Below are 19,986 nucleotides of genomic sequence, written 5' to 3'. Positions count from 1 at the left end.
ACACACATTTTCGCTTTTATGTATATAGATATATGTTTGTAAATAAATATAATGTATATATTCAATAAAGTTATTCAAAATTTCCACAATTAATTAACCTCAGAAAAAAATTAAACTAAAAAAAAACTATATTTTCCCTGAGAAATTAATGCCTCTGATGAATTGTTTGGTATATTCATGCCATTCAATGAAACACGTGTAAGACACAGCAATAAAACTATGAATGTGAATTAAATGGATACTTCTGCGACTTTAGAATGTTTAATAAAGTTACATATATGCTCTTGATAGAATTTATTTCACCACGTGATGAAATAAATATGGAAAAATTTAACTCGGAAACATTGCTTGAAAACATCCCAACACCTAGTAAGCATGGATCCATTATTAAAACGAACAAACTAATATGCTGAATGCGATAGCAACAGGAATAACCAAGAATCTGATTGGTTAACTAACAAAATACCTTGTGTATATATAAAAACATGCAATAGCATCAATTCCATGCATTAGCCTGATGAAACCTCATGAGGATGAAACATGAGAAATTCTGTGTAGCTTAATTGCCATATATATTTTCATAACTTACTATATATATATATATATATATATATATATATACACACACACACTTTCATTACTTAATATATATATATATTATCCACATACAGTACTGTTTTGCTGTTTCACAGCTCATCAGTGCAGCTGGACAAGCAACTGCTTCAAGCCAGGATCGAAACCCGACCACCCAAATGACATTATGCTATACGCTATATATATATGCATGCGAGTATTACTTATTCTCGAGTTGAGATCGAAACCAAAATCTAAAGACAGTGAGTCAAGTTCAATAACCATTTGGCCAACTTGACACCATCTGTAGCGAATGTTTTCAAATGTAGTTATTTTTAACACAAGGAAGCTGTCATGTTTCACGATATATATATATATATATATATATATATATATGTATATATATATATATATATATATATATATATAATATGTTTGAGGTAATATGGTTTAAAGAATAAACAAGACTTCAGCATAATATATAAGTTAGATTCCAGTAGCCATATGTTTATTCAAAGAATCCAAAAATCTTGACAGACTATTTCATCGACAACCAATAATATAGAGTTATATATCCTGGATTTTTCATAAGTGCAACTTTACAGAAGTTCACAAACAGAAACATCAGACAAACAACAAAACACAAAAAACAACAACACTCACACTGATGAAGGATTTATAAATGCAGTCTCAAAGCAAGAACGTACTAAACTAAAATGAATAAATTCACACACACACACAATCTCTTTATCAGAATTTGAAGAAGAAATGATATATTCTGAGAATTATGTTAATGTTTTTTTTTTTGCTTTAAATTTGTAGGATAGAGCAGTTTTTTTTTTTTTTTTAAATAGATATTAGGTTAAGTTCAACCTTTAAAGTCAAATGTATGCTGAGCAACATTTTTGAACTCTTGTATCTACCAAATTTCTGTGAATTGACCATTGTTGACATAAATTGACCTAATGATAAGAATTGAGACACCAATAAATCAATTGATGCAATCTAAGACAAAAACATTAGTCCCGTCTGTTGATCGGACCCAGAAAAGGATCAATCGTAGACAAACATCTCTCTTGTTTAATGAAATATAATAAAGTATAGTTAGGCAACAAACCTTCCTTTAGACATGATTCGTTGTACATAACCGACAATGAAATCTTTAGTCTCTTTTTAAGTAGTTTTTATGTTTTCATCTGGTATGTGTTATTTATTTTTCCACTTTTATAAGCATGTTTGATAGACCGGATGAATGATAAAATCCTCACCACCCACCCGCTGAACTAAATTGTTTAAACATTTTCAAAATAAAAACAAAAAAATATATATATATAAACAATCCATTTCACTCCAAACTTTTGATGTATGCGTCTTGTCACAAACTTATACAGAAAATGAATAAAAACTTTACTTTATTTGTGTTTATTTTATTTATTTCAATATGTGATAGGATCCCCCCCTTTTTCTCCACCTCATAGTTTCTAAAGAATTTATTTTTCGGGCTATCATCCTTATCTCATTTTAATTCTTTTATTTATTTAGTTAAAAAGATTTTTTTACTTAAAAAATTCTTTTGTTAATTACGTTATCTGTTCGTTTTTTTTCTCTAACCATCATATCAAAATCCACAGGAAAAACAATATTTCTGAACTGGCCTTGCGGTATGATGCTAGTCCTCTGCAATTTTAGGAGGTCCATCTTCCCAGGCATTGCTTTTTCTGATTTTTTTTCATTGCTAATAGTTTGAGTCTTAAATTCCTTTTCTTTCTCTATGTCCCTTAAAGGGATTTAATCTTTAATACGTTTTCTATGTAGTTGCTAAATAGCAAAATTATATTAAACAATTAATATTTTGCTAATGCGTTTTCCTCTGAAGAGATGGACCTACATCGAAAATCCATGGATTAAGGAAATTACTATAAATATTGTATTTGTCCAAACAATAAATTTTTGTTTGAGAATTATATTTTTTTCTGAATGAAATTTAAACATGAAAACTTTAAATTTTATATATATATATATATATATATATATATAGATGGTATAACATCAGTTATTCCTTTTTTTTAATTTTATTAACCCATGACAATACATTCATATTCAAAAAAATAAAGAATAATCAAAAAGGCTTTAATTTTATTCCACTTAGACAAAGACCATTATATATGCCGCATTCTATATATATATATATATTATTTTATTCAATTTAAACAAAATTATCATAAGTCGCTACAATAAGTTTACTGCTTCAGTCTTAAAAGACATCGTCAGGTGACAATAAACCGCTAGTTTTACTCAAGGCCAGTAAAAAATGACTGGCCCGAAGTAAGACTAAAGATTTATTGTCGCCTGACAATGTCTTTTAAGACTGAAACAGAAAATTTATTGTAGCGACTTATGATAATTTTGTTTACATAAATTGAATAAAATAATATCTTGCTCTTTTAATCAAGCACTATCAACAACCTCGTTTAAATTCAATGATTTTTACTTTTGGATATTTTTAACTTGGAATATATATATATATATATATATATATATATATATATATATATATTCAAAGATATTATAAAAGAATTTCATAAAATATTTTCAAAAGTATGATGAAAAAGTTCCTATTACAAAAAACTTCTGCTCGATATTGGGAATAGAGCATTATTATTGCTGAAAGAGAGTAAATCATATATATATATATATATATATATATATATATATATATATATATATATATTCATTGTAAATTTAAATCTACCAGAATGCATATTCTAGATTTTACTTTTAGTTTTCTTACACTTTGGTTCTTGCAAAATCCTATTAAAATATAATAACAATTTGGTAAAAAAAAAATAAAGAAAAAAAGAAAGGCTTAGTTAAAAAATGAAACAGTCTAAGCAGATCCAATTTTTATGCCTCCCCAAATCCAACTTTTGGTCCACATCTTGGGAAGTGGTAACAGCATTGTGAATCCTAGAATTGCCTTTTTATTTCCATCGTTCACCTTTCGTGGCAGACAAGCAATGAACCAAATAGCTTAATCCACATTTATCATGTAAATATAAGTTTATCTTTTGACTGTATTGGATTATAGTCCGAAATCATTTTCTTTAAAAACCCAGAAATCTCCTTAAAGTTCCCTACATCAAAATCTTTTGTGATGCTTATAAGTGGATTTCTAAAAAAATAAAAATAATGCATTTTAAGTAAAAACACTAGTACGTACTTACTTGCCATGTCGAAATTTGTTAAAAATCCAAAAATTACGAAAACTGATCAAGTAAAAAAAATTTTCAAACGTAAAATAAAATTTATCAAATAACATAGTATTTGTTGATTTTGTAAAGCGAAGGTAACTGTGGTCTATCAATTTGACCAAATAATTGTAATCCTTGAATGGCCTACTGCATGTTTTATTAGTCTTTTATTTATTTCATTTTCATTATTTAAATAAGCTGCTATTATTTTGATATGTGTGATTATTTTTTCTTAAAAAATTTTCTTAAAAATTTAAAATAATAATAAGAATGTTTCTTTTCCCTATAAGAAACTGACTTATCTCCCTTGTTTCTGTTAAATTCAAAATTAATTTCAAATCACAAAAATGAGAATAGCTTCTTCTTTTTTTTCTTTTGTAAAAAAAATAGTTCCAGCATATTTTTTTTTACAAGATCATTTTTCGTAATTTTACAAATTTTTTTTACTAATTTCAACATGACATCTAAGTACACACAAGTGTTTTTAATTAAGATGCATTATTTTGATTTTTTTTTTAAATATACACTTATAATGCACAAGCACCTTCTAAAACACTATTACATAATTGTGTTATGTTGAAATTACTAAAAAATTCCCAAAATTCTGAAAAATAACGGCGTCGAAACAAAATTTATTGAGTAATGCAGTTTTATTGTACCTGTTAATTTTCTTCTATTGTGGCCAATTCCATATTACAAACTGACTTATCTCCCTTGTTTTGTTAACTTCCGTGATTTCAAATTAGAAAATGGCAGATCGTGAATATATGAGATAATAGCAAGGTTCTCCTGTAAAAAATGTTCTAGCAGTTCTACTTTATCATTTCTTTGTAAATTTTTTTTTTTACTAATTTCAACCTGACATGTAAGTACATACTAGTGTTTATATTTAAAATGCATTATTTTGATATTTCTATAGACATCCACTTCTAATGCATAAGCACCTCTCTTGTCTATCAAAAATAAAAACCTCAACCGACAAGAAATTTTCTTGATAAGAAAGAATTTCTGCCATGGTTTCTCTTTTCCTTTGTGATATCGATGATTGCTGTCATCAGCCGGTGTTTCCGCTGCTGCCACTAAGCCAATAACTGATCTACCGTCGTCGACTATTGTGTATCGCATACAGGGTTTCCAGTGCAGGTGATTAGAGTACCAAAGTCTTCCCAATGCCATTGTTGTATTCAATAGCCATCCTTGCTTAAACCTACCCTGTAGTTCCTCCTTTCAAACAAAATAGAAAACAAAGTAAACACCTTTTTTGTTTTCTATATATTTTAACGAGGCTTAGATGGTTGTTCTTAACGACAAATATTTTTTGTTTTCAGTTTTTAAATTAGAAAATAAATGTACCATAACCCCATCCTCCAACTTATATTCTATACAAATTGTTTAAAATTCAATTCTTAATCTCTATTTTAATAAAATAAGACGATTTACGTGCGTACGTTTTTTTCACAACAACATGACCTACCCATTGAATTGATATATTTTTGGTTTATTTACTATTAATTGGGGATTTAGTGTAATTAAACATGCAATAGTAAAAACAAAACTAATTTTTAAAGAATCCTATTAAAAAAAAATAATTAGTTACAACTATTATAAATATTATAGCATAATAATTAAAATTAAATCTGCCTGAATGCATTTTGTTGATTTTTAGTTATCTCTGTATTAATAAAATTATTAGACAGTATCTTGTGCGTCTCTCTTTTACCTATATGTAACTTTGAAAAGTGTTTTCATACATCCTGTCTCCACAGTATTTCATTTTATGATATACCTGTTATGTTACTGAATTTTTGAGATGAGGGTTGATTGGTCATATTATTTGGATCCTTCAAACTACTGTTCTCATCTTGAGTGTTATTTTCACAGCATTTTTGTCAGCATAACCGCCGATCTTCTTCAAGTGTATCTTGTTGGACTCCAGAATCTTTCTGTCAAACACGGGAATCTGCACGTAATTTTGAACGGAACCCTTTATTTAACCCACAGGGTGGTTTGTTCTTGTTCCATCAGCCGTAACTGGTAGAAGTCATAAGTAATTTGTAATTGTATTTTGAGTATCACCTGCACTGAACAATATTCTGAATAATCCAAATAATACAAATTATCAATCCTCATCTAAAAAATTCAGAGCCATATAAGGAAATGATGCTAGTATTGTTATGTAAGATATGATTATTTGGGTATTATATTGCTGAATTTTTGAGAGGAGGATTGAAAATTTGGATATGGATGGCGGCTACTGTTCTCATCTTGAGTGTTATTTTAATAACGTTTCAGCTGATGTAACTTTCTTCAGGTGTATCATGTCGAACTTAAAAATCTTTGTCGAACTCAAGAATCTGCATGGAATTTCAAACGGAACCCTCTTCTTAAATCCACATGGTTGGCATGCTCTTATTTTAGCAGCCATGACTGGGTAGAAATCTTAAGTAATTCGCAATTATATTCATAGTGTCACCCACACTGAGGATTGAACCTTCAACCTCCAGAAGAGTTTCAGTTAGAACTGAATTTTACCAAGTACTTTATCTGTTATGCTGTGTGTCCTGGCAGAACGATTTCCGAGTTCAACGAGTTTATTTATTGCGGACTATTATCCTCATCTTTATTTAGTTGTTGTTTCATGATGCTTCAGTCAACTATTCCTCTGGTTTTCGTCAGGTGGTAACCACGATGGGATAGGAACTCCGAATCTTCTAATTGCATCCTCAGCAATTACTGCCTTCCATAGTTGTTGTTGTTGTCTCGCCACATTTTGGCCAAGTAAGCCTCTGGCCGGCTTTGGGTAGGATTGAAACCGCTATCTTTAAGATACATCAGTAGATTGGCAGAGATTACATCGACTGAAAGTTTGTGAAAATAATACTCAAGATGAGAACCGTAGTCCAAATAATACAAATGTTTTTGGCTATGGTAGCATGCTGAAATGCAACGCAAAACATTTTTTGTAGTGACACATTCATAATTTGGAAAATGACGTTCATCACATTTTGCATCAAAACTATTCAAATATAAATAGAAAATAGATATAAGTAAATATAGATACCAAATTTATTTTTATCAAATTTAGGTGAAAATATAAATAGAAAATAGATATAAGTAAATATAGATACCAAATTTATTTTTATCAAATTTAGGTGAAAATATAAATAGAAAATAGATATAAGTAAAAATAGATATCAAATTTATTTTTATCAAATTTAGATGGACTAATAAATATACCGATAGTCAATTTTAAAATGTTATAAGTTAAGTCTTAGGAAAATCTTTTATTTAGAAAAGGGTGCAAAAGCCTTTGTTTGATAGGCCTAGATGCCCCATTGGCCAAAATGAATAGTGACGTATAATTAGTTCTGAATGAAATAACATTGATGGTGGGTAAGTGGTTAACGACACGGACTAAAAACTTGAGTGTGCTAAGTTCAAATCTAGTTCGTTCCACAAAAACGGTTTCATTTAATCAACACTTGACCTTTTGTCTGACCTGAAGACAAGGTAAATAAAATAAGATTCTTATATATTCTTATATTAATTGTCTTTAGTTTGGACTTTTAGGAGTTTAGTTAAGACGGATTGCATTGTTTTTATAAGCTCTGAGTGGCACTCTCATAGTCACCCCCCCCTTTTGATCCCCGTTAAATCTATCTCAACAAATTGCTGTGTGGGTGTGTATTCATGCTTTTAATTTTTGGAGGTGGAGGGCATAAAAATGTGCTTTCCTCGACCTTTGACACTACTTTATTCTCACATGACTTCTTTTTTTTTTTTTTTTACAAGAAAGTCACCAATTATCAAGGCCCGAAGGCCACTCGAGGATAAGGGTTAATGAGTGTAAGGTGGCTTATGAGACAACACTGTAATGATCGGTAATAACCTCCGATTTTCTTCAAGTGTATCTTGTCGGACTCTGGAATCTTTCTGTCAAACACAGGAATCTGCACATAATTTTGAACGGAACCCTTTATTTAATCCACAGGGTAGTTTGCTCTTGTATTTTGAGTGTCACCTGCACTGAACAATATTCTGAATAATCCAAATAATACAAATTATCAATCCTCATCTAAAAAATTCAGAGCCATATAAGGAAATTGGGTAGAATTTGATTATATAAGAGGATGGCTCAACAAGAACTTGTTTCCATTGGACTTGAAAATGACCATATTGTAGTGAGCTGGAAAGCAGTCCTGCTGTATAGAGTTCCACATATGAGCAATTCCATGAAAGAAACGTTGTTCATAGAATTTGCGGTTAAATTTAGGTACAGATAGAAAGTAAGGAAAATTGTTGTCAGTGGCTGTAGATAGACGAGTGTTTGTTGTGAATGTTGTTACAGAGGGGAGCTGTTATAGTTATGTGAAAACGACTTTTCCTGCTTCTATTCATTCTGACCTTGGCCTCTTGTACAGCTGGCCTTGACACTAAAGAGCACAGCTAATGCACTCGATTAAATTCATACCAGAAAATATTGCTTATTGCTGCTTTCAAACATCGCCCTTTCGCCTTTTGCTCTTCCTGAATATTTTGATGACTCCCCCCCCTCCCCAGCAACCATTACCAGTGCCACATACAGACAGTTACGTTGGAAATAGTGTTTATTGTATTTATTTGTCAATTATTTTAGACTTGTAGAACTAATCTGCATGCTCTGGGGCCATAAAAAACTAAATAGATGTTAATAAAGAAAAAAAAATATATAAATGCTGGAGTCCCTAAGGGGTCAATTCTGGGCCCAACTCTCTTCCTGATCTACATCAATGACCTCCCTAAACACATACTTAAATCATTTGTTGACATCTATGCTGATGACACAACCATCTACGGCAACACATCAAAGGCTGTAAATGACAAAGTTCTCTCTGATTCTCTCTCCTCTGGTCTTGAGCGCGTGGTTCAGTGGGGGAAGATGTGACTGGTTACATTTAATGCATTCAAAACCAAACTCCTATCCTTACATCATCAACGCTCTGATCCCCAGCTGGCATCAATTGTGATGGATGGCTCTCGTCTGGGTGAGGCCCCGTGTTTTGACAAGCTTCTGGGTTTGACCTTTACTCCTGATCTGAAATGGAACACGTACATCAAGTCTGTTGCCAAGGTCGCTGGAAAGATGGTGGGATTCTTCTACCGCTCCAGAAGATATCTCACTACTGATGCAATTCTCTATCTATATAAAAGCCAAGTACGTCCAAGGATGGAATACTGTTGCCATATCTGGACAGGAGCTGCTAAAAACAGCCTATCCTGCCTTGACAGAGTACAAAATAGACTTCGTGGCTTAGTGGGGGATGCCCTTTTCTCTACCCTGCAACCTCTCTCCCACAGAAGAGACGTTGTGAGCCTATCCTTGTTTTATCGTTATTTCCATGGCAGGTGCTCGTCTGAACTCCAATGTCTGGTCCCCCCTCGCCAATCTTTCACGAAAAACACCCGTCTAGCTGAATCCACTGTGAAAAATTTCCCCCACTCTATATCTGTGCCTAAATCAAAACGCGGATTCCATGAACAAAGCTTCTTTCTGAGAACTGCACGCCTGTGGAACTCTGTTCCGTCTGTTAAGCAAAAATAAAAAAAGTGGTAGTAGGCAGGCAGGCTCGAACCCCTAATGCAAATGAGGAAAAGAATATGAAAAAAAAAAAAAAAGAAAAAAGAGTGACGTCTTTGTTGCACTCATTGCCAAACCGGAAATGACATAGGTTTAAATTAAGGCTAAACAATCGAAAAGAGGCGATGGCTTAAAAAAAAAAAAAAAACGACCCCTTCCTGTAGAAAAGTGCCCAGTTGAGGGTGAAGGAATTAATGTTTTTGGCCAATTTTTCTATATTTGTCGTCCAAAGGATTGAGCTTTAAAATGATACTGATCTTGTGAAAATCCATTGCCTCTGTCGAAAATTTTAGGCATACATACAAACATACATTTAAACAGACAGGTGAAATTTATATTATAGACTAGTGGGGGTACCCGGCGTTGCCCGGCTGTTTGGAGGTGTGTATGTAGGAGAGGGTGACCTTGTATTAATATTATAAAAAAAACATGATGTTAAAAAAAATTGGAAAAACCAAAACAAAGCAAAAAGGAAAAAAAAGGTGTAAAAGAGGAAAAAACGTTTAGCTAGGAATCTAGGCCCGAACACGAATCATCGAGGCTAAGGCGAAAAAAAAAAAAAAGGTTGACATGTTACCCCTATGCCAAAGAGACATACAATTGAAAACGGATAAAATTAAACCTTTAAAAACACTTGCAGGTGGTTTAAACTAACGTCAATGTTTTCTAGGTCAAACATGACGTCATTGTCATAGTAGCAGGAGGAGAGAAAATGGAGGAACGATTTTTTTTGGCACCCTCCTTGTAGAAAAGGATCCAGTTTAGGGTGAAGGAATTATGTTTTGGCCAATTTTTCAATATTTGTCGTGCAAGATGTCGGGCTTCAAAATGATACCAATCTCGTGAAAATCCGTCGCCTCTATCGAAAGTTTTTGCGAGACATACAAACACACATACATACACACATTTTCGCTTTTATATATATAGACTAAAACATGATTATAATGGTATAATCGGCTATTCCCACCCCCTCTTCTCGCCTCTAATGGATATATTCCAAACAATCTCCCCAACTCTTGCAGAGATGAATTTGACCATTAGACATTATCCAAGCTTGTTGGGATTTCTCTCCACCAAAATATTTTTGTTAAATCATCATTTTAGCAGAACTTAACCCTCGGGATGGCAGCTTTCTAGGCTTTACTTCCTCCTGGGGAAAAGATATAAGTTCATTGCCTGTTGCTGAGGTGGTCTCACCAAGGCATGATGACAGATTCAAACATGGCTATTTTTATACTAATCCAGAGTGGGTCCTTTTCGGGAAAGCTGGACCTCTCCACTTTCACTGACCTTGTGCCAAATCCAGTCCTTGTTGAAAGACAATTAAATATTAGTTGTGTGTGTGTGATATTTTCATAAGAAAACGTTAAACAAACAAACCGTTAAATGAATCATTCACGCATGTCGTCTCGACAAATGCGTACTTGTGCACTTGTGAGGTTTTGCCAGTAAACGATCAAGGAACAAATAAAACAGTAAAAGTCTTTTTTATATTTGTGTGCAATTGCTGGTCCTCTTTCCTTATTCATCACTCGCCATGTTGGCCATTTCACGTGTAGTTGTGTCGTCTAGTGGCTGTTGATTGGCTATTTAACTTGTGCACATAAAACTCATTCTTGGAAAACAATGAAAACTTGTTGGCGGTCAAAGATTTTATTCAGAAAGTTTTCTATTTGGGGGACAGATTATGTAATTTATTTCTTACTTAATTTTCTTAATTAGCCTTAAAAATAGTCGATGAATGGACAGTGTCTTGAAGAAATATTCTCTAGAATTTTCACATTTTTAGGCACGTCTTGTCTGTTGGCTTCCCCAACTGAAACTGTTTAGAAACTTTATTCTGTCCCTGAAACATGTAATTTCACTGTAATATCATTCAATACTTGACTTTCTAGTGCATTTTATCTTGGGGCAAATTGTCTTGACATGTATTTGATGTAATTCACACAAAAATTCACACTAGTTAACATAATCTCTACTTCCTAGTGTAGGGTTCAAGTATATAACACTACGATCAAAGTGAATAAAAATTAAATTTTCAACGCGGTATGAATATTTTATGTAGGATGTCCTCCTAGAATAACTGCGGTACTGTGGTGATTGCAATGATCCTAGCTAAGAGTATAATAGACAGTGTAAGATAGTCATCAGCATTCACCCTGAGTAGGTTGAACCGACTTCCTCCGAAGGAGGCGTAGATTCCCAATTATATAACATGTGTCATCTGTTAATTATTTATCGTTAAAGCTGAAATGAGATAAGTGATTAAAATAAACGATTCACAATAGGTATCTTGGCGATTTAGCATATTTATCCATCCAAACAACTTCCGTTTTTGAAACTCTTCACAAGTAAATGGCATCAGTTAATTTGAAGACCCCATCAAAAACATGTAGGTTAAAACATAAGAACATCCGTAAACTAATTTTTACAGAAATAATTAATGCTGAAAATAAAATAAGCGATTAAAGTAGTTTGCTTGAAGCATTGTTTAATTTATATATAAAATGTAGGTTTATAGTTACATCTCTGTATCGTTCTGCCTTCTATAAATCTAAATTTCTTTTGAAAGTAAGACTGAACTCCAATCTATGCCACTACATATGATTTTCCACACTCTTTATCTGTGCCTAAATCTAAATGCATATTCTATGAACAAAACTTCTTTCCCAGAACTGCCCGTTTGTGGAATACTATTCCGCCGGCCTCTTTTCCGGCTGAATGCAACATAGTAGCCTTCAAATCAAATGTAAACACGTTCTTGTTGAGCCCTCCCCATAAATAATCAAATTCTACCAAATTTACATCATTAATGATTACTAAGCTATCATCTTACATTCATTAACCCTTATCCTCGAGTGGCCTTCGGGCCTTGATAAGTGGTGATTCCCAAGTAAAAAAAGAAAAAAGAAGAAAAAAATTATGTTTAATATATACGAATGTTCGTAAACTGTTTAATAAATAAGGGTAGGATCTTTATAGGTTAATTAAACGAACATAATAAAGCGGCAAAGATCATAATAGATTAAGGAAAGGAACGTCAGTGAGTTTGTGTGTGTGCATATGTGTGTGTGCATATGTGTGTGTGCGAGTGTGGAGGTCTTCAAATTTAGTAACATCGTTTACTTTCAAAGAGTTTAAAAACTGTAAATACGTTAAATCACCGGTATCTTTATTTCACTGAAATTCTGAGCAACTTTGTGTGTGTGTGTGTGTGTGTGTAATTCTCGTGTTAATGTAACTTTGAGGATTAAATTATTGTTTTTAATTATTTACTGTTAATCAAATATTTATTGAAATTTTTAAAAAATGCAATTGTGTAAAATAAAAAATAATTTAATAACCACATTTAAAAGAATTAAATTTAATAAAAATATTATTTCTGTTTATTTCTAAACAAGTCAGCCATTTTAATCTTTTGATAACTAGTAAAAAGAAGAAAAAAAATGAATAAATTAACTTGTAACCGTTCGAAATTTGAAAATGAGTTTGAAGTATTTTAATTGGCGAATATAAAACTCATTTTTGGCTTTGAAATTCTTAACAAATCCCCATGTACTAAAAAGATTGAAAGTCTGGGAACCTTATATACCTTATGAAAAAACATTACCTTAACAACAATTAAGTATAGTTATATAACAATTTGAGGCCCAAGTCCAGAATTCAACCCAATTAAAAAGACAAAAATACAAGAAAACTTTCTAATGTACGTATCCATCACAGAACGAAAATGTCATATTATAAAAATTACAAGTTGATTAAACATTTTTTCTTTTTATATAGAAAATATTTTATCATTGTAATAGCAAATCGTATCCATTACAAGGCTGACTTTAATCTCTATTTCTGGAGAGGTTTTTAAGTGAAGGTAACCAGTGATGAATTTTAAATATGACAAGCAAGACAGTTCTCACTTCCTCATAAAATTTGATTTTCTTAGTAAAAAAAAAAATTTGATCAATTTATATGATTTTAAGAATATGACATTTTCGTTCCATGACAAGTACATAAATCATAAATATTTTTCTTTATTTTTGATTTTGTTAAATAAGTTGAATTCTGGACTTGCACTCAGTTTGATCCAATTAATAATTTAATGACAAAATGTTACCGGAAGAATTGCATTTAAATTTTTTTAAATGTGATTAACTTTAAAAAAAATATAATTTGAAAAAAAAAACAAAAAACGGAGACAAAGCAAAATAGTAGCATAGTTAAAAAAAAAAAAAAAAAAATTAAGGCAAATCAAAAATAATGATAAAAAGACTCCTGGTCAACGCTGGGTAAAGACAGCTGATAATAAAAAAAATTTGACCCGAGATTAATTAAAACCCGATCCCCCTCTTCCTAATGATAACTAGATCACTGAAATGAAATTAGAAACAATGATTTTAAAGTTGTCTTCTCCATCTAAGCCTTGCTATCTATATTTTGATGTCATAAATGTTGACGGTTATAAAACTTCTTTTAAAATAAATTACAGAAACATCAATGACTCCTGAGATCTTCTTTCAGACACTATTATTACTAATATATTAGTAATCGTAAATGGAGAGAACTTGAATACCTACTAGACATTATCCTTGAGTGTCTGAAGCCTCTCAGGAGTTTGTCAGAACAACTTGGCAGGAGGATATTTTTTTTTTTGCTACAAATAAAATCACATAGTATTCGCATTATAAATACGATCTCCTCAGTATAACTAGCCCACACTGGCTTTAATGAGTAATGGTGCACTTTCTACAAGTAATGCTACCTCAAGTAACTACATAAAGCTGGATATTCTACTAGACTAGATGTATTCTTGTTCTGGAATCCAGTAAGACCAAGAGACCAAAAAGAAAGATATACTATAACACATGAAAATGGTAAATTATGGAGAGGAAAATTATGTTCTTAACTTCTTTACTAACTCAGAGTTTGAGATGTAAAGGAGAACTTTACTGGAATATTCGAATTTCTATGTTTCTCATATAGAGATCAAGTGTTAACGCCAGGAAAGGGGCCTTTGATTTCTGAGAGCTTCGACTGAAGTAAAATGAAACATAATCATAAATGTGTACCAATTCAGTTCGCGGACATCATTATTCTTTATAGACTGCTATAAAATGTCTCGTTAAATAAAACTATTTCTTTTTGGCTTGCACTTTCTGTTTAGCAGATATGCTGCCAATCTTGTCAGTATGTATACTGAAGATAAGTCCCTTCTGATTAGTAGTTTCATAATTCCAGTTTAATTTTAAAACTCTACAGGAAAAAATTAAAATTTACTTTGAAAATATATTTTAAGTTTTCATACAAAATAGGCTTTACTGTTTAATGTTTTCTTTTCAAATATCCATTAATAAAAATATATTTCTTAATTTAATTTTTTTTAAATACTTGTGTGTAAACTAAAAAAAACAAACATTTCAATATAAAGACTAAAAAAAAAAAATTTTTTCAAGATATTCTAAAAACATTTCAAGGTAAAGACTCTTTCGTGTCAATTTAAAAAAGACGTTCCAATATAAAAACTAAAAAGATATATTTTTATTGCAAGATGTTAAACATTGTTTATGTAAACTTATAAAAATATATTTAAAATATCAAAAATTTTCAGAGTAAAGACTAAAAAATCATTTTGATTATAACATATTTTATTAAAAATATAACCATTCTAAAAAAGAAACATTTAAAAGTAAAGATCAGTTTTTTTATGTAGAGTTTTAAAACTAAAAAAATTCAAAATAAAGAGAGGAAACCAAAAAGATTTATTCAACAATCAATAAAATGTTTTGTTCTTTTTCCAATGTAACTCTCCTGCTTTGACTGAAAATTTTGACTCTCCCGGCTCGGTTGATAGAAATTTTGACTCTCCTGACTCAATTGAAAGAAATTTTGACTCTCTTGACTCAGTTGAAATTTTGACATCCTGGCTAAGTTTAAAGGAATAACGATCTTTCAACTCAATGAAAGAAAATGTTGACTTAATTGAAAGAAATTTTGACTCTCCCGACTCTGTTAAATGAAATGTTGACTCTCTTGACTCAGTTGAAAGAAATTTTGATTCTCTCAATTCAGTTAAAAAACATCCTAAATTAAAAAAAAAAAATTGACTCTCTCAGCACAGTTAAAATAATATTTGACTCTGCCAATTTGATTGAAAAAGAATATGCAACTCTTCCAGTTGAACTAAAAATAATAATTGACTCACCCAACTTGTTTAACAAAATTTGGCTCTTCTGACTCCAGATCCCTTCAAAATTTCTGACTTTGACTCCCTGCCTCTACCCTGTTAGTTTTGTTGATTTCATGTTGTCTGTTTAGTGATTCTTTTCCGTGTATTCTATCCAAATCAATATATTTTTGTATTTGTTTTGCTTTAACACGGCCTGCTGACCCCAACCAAATTTGAAATTGTTGTTTCCATTTGTTTCTTCTGTCATTTCTCAATGTATTGTTTTTTTTTTTTTCTGCCATTTCATGAAAATAATCGATAACACTTCTGAAAAATGATGTTAGTTTGTACGATGCTGACAAATCTATATAATAAATAAAATGTATATCTGTCCACAATTGACTCAGAAATTGCAGAATGGATTTGAACCAAACTTGGGATAAAAATAATCTATGATACTCAGTAGATCACATTCTTGACTAACCAGCAATGTGTTGGACAGTTAAAACCTAAAGGAGAGCATTTCTCATGAGAGTTGGCTTTCAGTCAAAATATTGTATTTAAAGAAAACAAATTTTGCTCAACTCTAAAAATCAGATATTGACTTGCAAACTCATTAAAAAATGTTATTGGATTTCTTTGTTCTTGGATTTTTGAGGATTTATTATTTGGATTATTCAAACTACTGTTTTCATCTTGAGTGTTATTTTCACAACGTTTCGGCTGGACATAAGCTTCGACCAAGTTTATCTTGTTGAATGCAGGACTCTTTCTGCTGAACTCGGGAACCTACATGGAATTTTGAACAGACCCCTTTATTTTATCTATGATACAGTGGACGAAGTACTTAGTAAAGTTCAGTTGTAAGTTACACTCTTCTGGAGGTTGAAGGTGCAATCCTCAGTGCGAACAACACTCAAAAATATAATTGCAAATTACAGAAGAATCATACCCGGTTATAGTTGACGGAATAAGAGCATGCTAATCTTGTGGATTAAATATGGGAACAGTAGTCTGAATAATCCAAATAATATGAATTTGGTGTCTTTATTCTAATGTTTTCGGCTTATCATTAATTCTTTGTGATTATTTGAAATTAGAACACCATATTTGTTCAAACGATTCATGATTTTTTTTTTTTTTTTTTTTTGAAAAAGTTTTTGTACCTAATCTAATTTGTTCTTGAAGTTGAGCTGACTTCTGAAAAGGTCAATAATGGAGGCCAAATGTACTCCTTGATGTACAGGACTCTCACAAAAGAATAGTCAAAAATAATTGGTTGAATAAAAATTTATCATAATTTATGGCAACTTTTCTATTTGTTGCTGGGTTCAACAATTCAATATGTACAATTAATTGAACATAAGTTTGTATTTTTGCCAGAAGCTGAGGAAGGAGGAAATTGCAGGTTGATACCTTTCCTACAGTATTACCTGGAGTAAATGACCACAATAGATCCAATCGGAATTGAACTTGGAAAATCCTGTAGTCAGCAAAGATGTTCATTAGGCAATTCATATATCATGTCTGATGAGTCAGAAGAACAGGCGATTCAAAGTCCACAGCAAACAGTGTCGGATAAAACATTATTTATTTTTCTAAAAATAAAAAAAAATAGAGAAATCAATAAATATTTCATAAAGTGTTTTTTATAATACTAAAAATAAATTCAAAACAGTGAAACAATAATATTTCATTTATTGCTAGAACATGTACTCGGCGTTGCCCGGTATTAAATGTAACGTTAAATGCCTTTAAAAAAATGAAGTAAAAATAAAAACAGAAAAAAAACTGTGACATGTGCATGCGAGTATTATGGTTTTCCTTTTTCTAAACTTCTTCACTTCTTGTAAAAAATACTCAAGCTGAGATCGAAACCAAAATCTAAAGACAGAGAGTCAAGTACGATAACCATTAGACTAGCTTGCCACAATTTTTAAAAAGTATTTTCAAACCTCTTGAAACAGTTGACAGATAAAAATCCGATAACCCCCTACAAGTACCAATTTTGATCCCTTAGCAGCACTTTTTTCTAGATGAAAATCGATTAAAAAGTTTTCCACATGTCCGATTACCATATATACCAAGTTTCAAGTTCGAAGATTATATAGGTTGAGAAGTGTCCTCACACACACACACACACACACACTCATTCTCACTTATATATATATTAGTGTTGGGAAGATTGATCGGGAATCGGAAAAATCAACAAATTTGGAGGTATTGGAATCGGAGAAATTGGTGTCTATTTTCCGATGCAAAAACGATTCTTTTGATTGTCATTTTTTATTTGATTTTGTTTAAAGCAAAATCTTCCATTGCTGGCAACAATGATAAAATAATAAATATTTATTGATTTTATAATGTTAGTAAAACAAAAATCTGTAGACCATCTTCCACAAGTGTAATTTTATGTTTACGAAAATATCTGCATAATTTAACATGCGTTTTTTTAATGGAAATTGGAGAAAATAACAATTCTATATTAAATATTTAGAGACTTATAAAGAATCGGAATTGGGAATTTAGTACGGAATTGGGGAAAATATTGGAATTGTCCCATATGTTTTATTTTTTTATTACCGTTTTATCTGTTTGGTTACATATGTTTCAGATGTTGGACCATGTTTACGATCCAACAGCCTCGTAAACATGGTCCAACATCTGAAACATATGTAACCAAACAGATAAAATGGTAATAAAAAAATAAAACACATATTTGCTCTGCAATAGTACTGAGCACTCTCTTCAGGTTTTTACTAATTACCAGTTTTACCAAAAATATATATATATATATATATAGATGGATTTTATGCAAAAAATGATGAAGTATAATGCAAATTGACACTGTTTGCTGTTGACCTTGAGTCACCTATTCTTCTGATTTACCCCTTTGTCTTTTTACCTTCCCCTTTCCTTTTATCAATTTCATTGAATTTGATTAATTTTTTCTCTCTCTCTTTCTTTTCACAGAACTCATTTAAGGACTCCATGCTGGCTGGCAATAGTAACATTATCAGCAATAGCAGCAGCAGCAGCAGCAGCAGCCATGACCCCCTGAGGACCTCTTCTGCATTCTGTCCTCAGTTGGGGTCAGCAGCCGCAGTCGCCACTGACCACCACAGCAGCCAAGGGACAGACGTTCGTCCTCACGGTGTGAACTCTGACCTTCAGAACGATGCCTCACTGATGTTACCATTGTCACCCTTGACATCTTCAGACCTTTTGTCGACCACGCTAAATTCAACGACGCCTGTTACTTCTTCTGCTTCCTGTATGAGCCAACCCATAACCGGAACGACAGATTTAATGTTGACAACAAACAGATCCTCGGAAGATGGCCTGTGCGCCAAAGATTCCGAGGATTGTTTTCTCGGCCCCCATCACCATTGTCATGGCAGCATCAGTAGTAGTGATAGCGGTGTAATTTCCTCTGCTGGCAGCCAGGAGGAGGAGATGCCGTTGGAAACCTCTCCTTCCTCTTCCGAGCAGCCAGTCAGTTGTGGTTTCACTTTATCTATGGGAAACGTCGGCAGTGGCAAATACCAAATCAGTCTTGCAGAGGTTGCCAACAACGGTAAACGTGACGATGACCTCAAAGACAAACGTTACCTTAGGAATTCTTTCCATTCTGTAATTAATCCAATGAACTCTTCCTCGTCGGAGACGAGCCCCGTGTCATGGATGCAGACTTCTTCGACCCTTACGAATGCCAACATTAACGTTGTATCTGACAGATTATCTCCCCTTGTTAACAATTCTGCTGTGAATGCAAATCCTTATTCTTTTTCGAAGAACATAACGCCAATTAATAATAATAATAATAATAACATTAATCCTTCTTCTGTCGGCTATCTTTGGCAACAGTTTGAAAAATTGATGCCGCGTAAACACGAAAGTGTGAGTGCTACGTTGCATCAATATGGAATCGGTAAAGGTGCGGGGTTGTCCCATGGCATGGAGAATTCCGAAGAGGATCAGTTTTGGGATATAGTTCAGAGCAGGTCTTTTCTGAATATAGCTTAAGAAATAGTACTTGTCTTGAGAGAAATTTAATTCTTTGGAAGGAGACATGCACATTAAATAAAGATTTAATCGATCTTATACAAGTTAGAAAAGCATTTCTAGCAGGGCTAAAAAAATGGTTAAACAAAATGTTTTTTCTAAACTTTAAAAATTAAGATACAAGATTTACTTTGAAATTTATCAACTTTCAAAGTGCACTTTTATAGACTTTACAAGACAAAATATAAAAATTTAATTAAAATAAAATCTAAAAATTGCTTTGGATTTATTTTATGTTTTGTACATTTTGCTGCACTTTAAAAAAATTTGATTTATTCAATCTTTAGCAATAATGATATATATATATATATATATATATA

General features: G+C 31.9%; 2 protein-coding genes across 3 annotated transcripts in view; one reads left to right on the top strand and one right to left on the bottom strand.

Annotated features, from left to right (window-relative positions):
• Positions 1-4,575: 4,575 nt before the first annotated feature.
• On the top strand, positions 4,576-19,857 carry LOC145241646 (uncharacterized). The gene is made up of 2 exons (XM_080104784.1): positions 4,576-4,689; positions 18,575-19,857. Exon 2 carries the CDS (start codon positions 18,593-18,595, stop codon positions 19,625-19,627), a length of 1,035 nt encoding a protein of 344 aa, XP_079960910.1. The 5' UTR covers positions 4,576-4,689; positions 18,575-18,592; the 3' UTR covers positions 19,628-19,857.
• The window catches only part of LOC145241644 (myosin light chain kinase, smooth muscle-like), a 224,373-nt gene continuing 221,117 nt past the window's right edge, over positions 16,731-19,986 (bottom strand). The window contains exon 14 of one of the 2 annotated variants that reach the window (XM_080104782.1): positions 16,731-17,199. In XM_080104782.1, the coding sequence (XP_079960908.1) occupies positions 17,188-17,199 (12 nt within the window). In that variant the 3' untranslated portion in view covers positions 16,731-17,187. The remainder of the gene's footprint in view (positions 17,200-19,986) is intronic. The other variant, XM_080104777.1, reaches the window with a different exon arrangement.

This window comes from Euprymna scolopes, chromosome 20 (assembly GCF_053919585.1).
Source record: "Euprymna scolopes isolate OS-2025 chromosome 20, ASM5391958v1, whole genome shotgun sequence".
NCBI lineage: Eukaryota > Metazoa > Mollusca > Cephalopoda > Sepiida > Sepiolidae > Euprymna > Euprymna scolopes.
The sequence above is the reverse complement of the archived record's forward strand: the minus strand, read 5'-3'. Positions and strand labels throughout refer to the sequence as shown.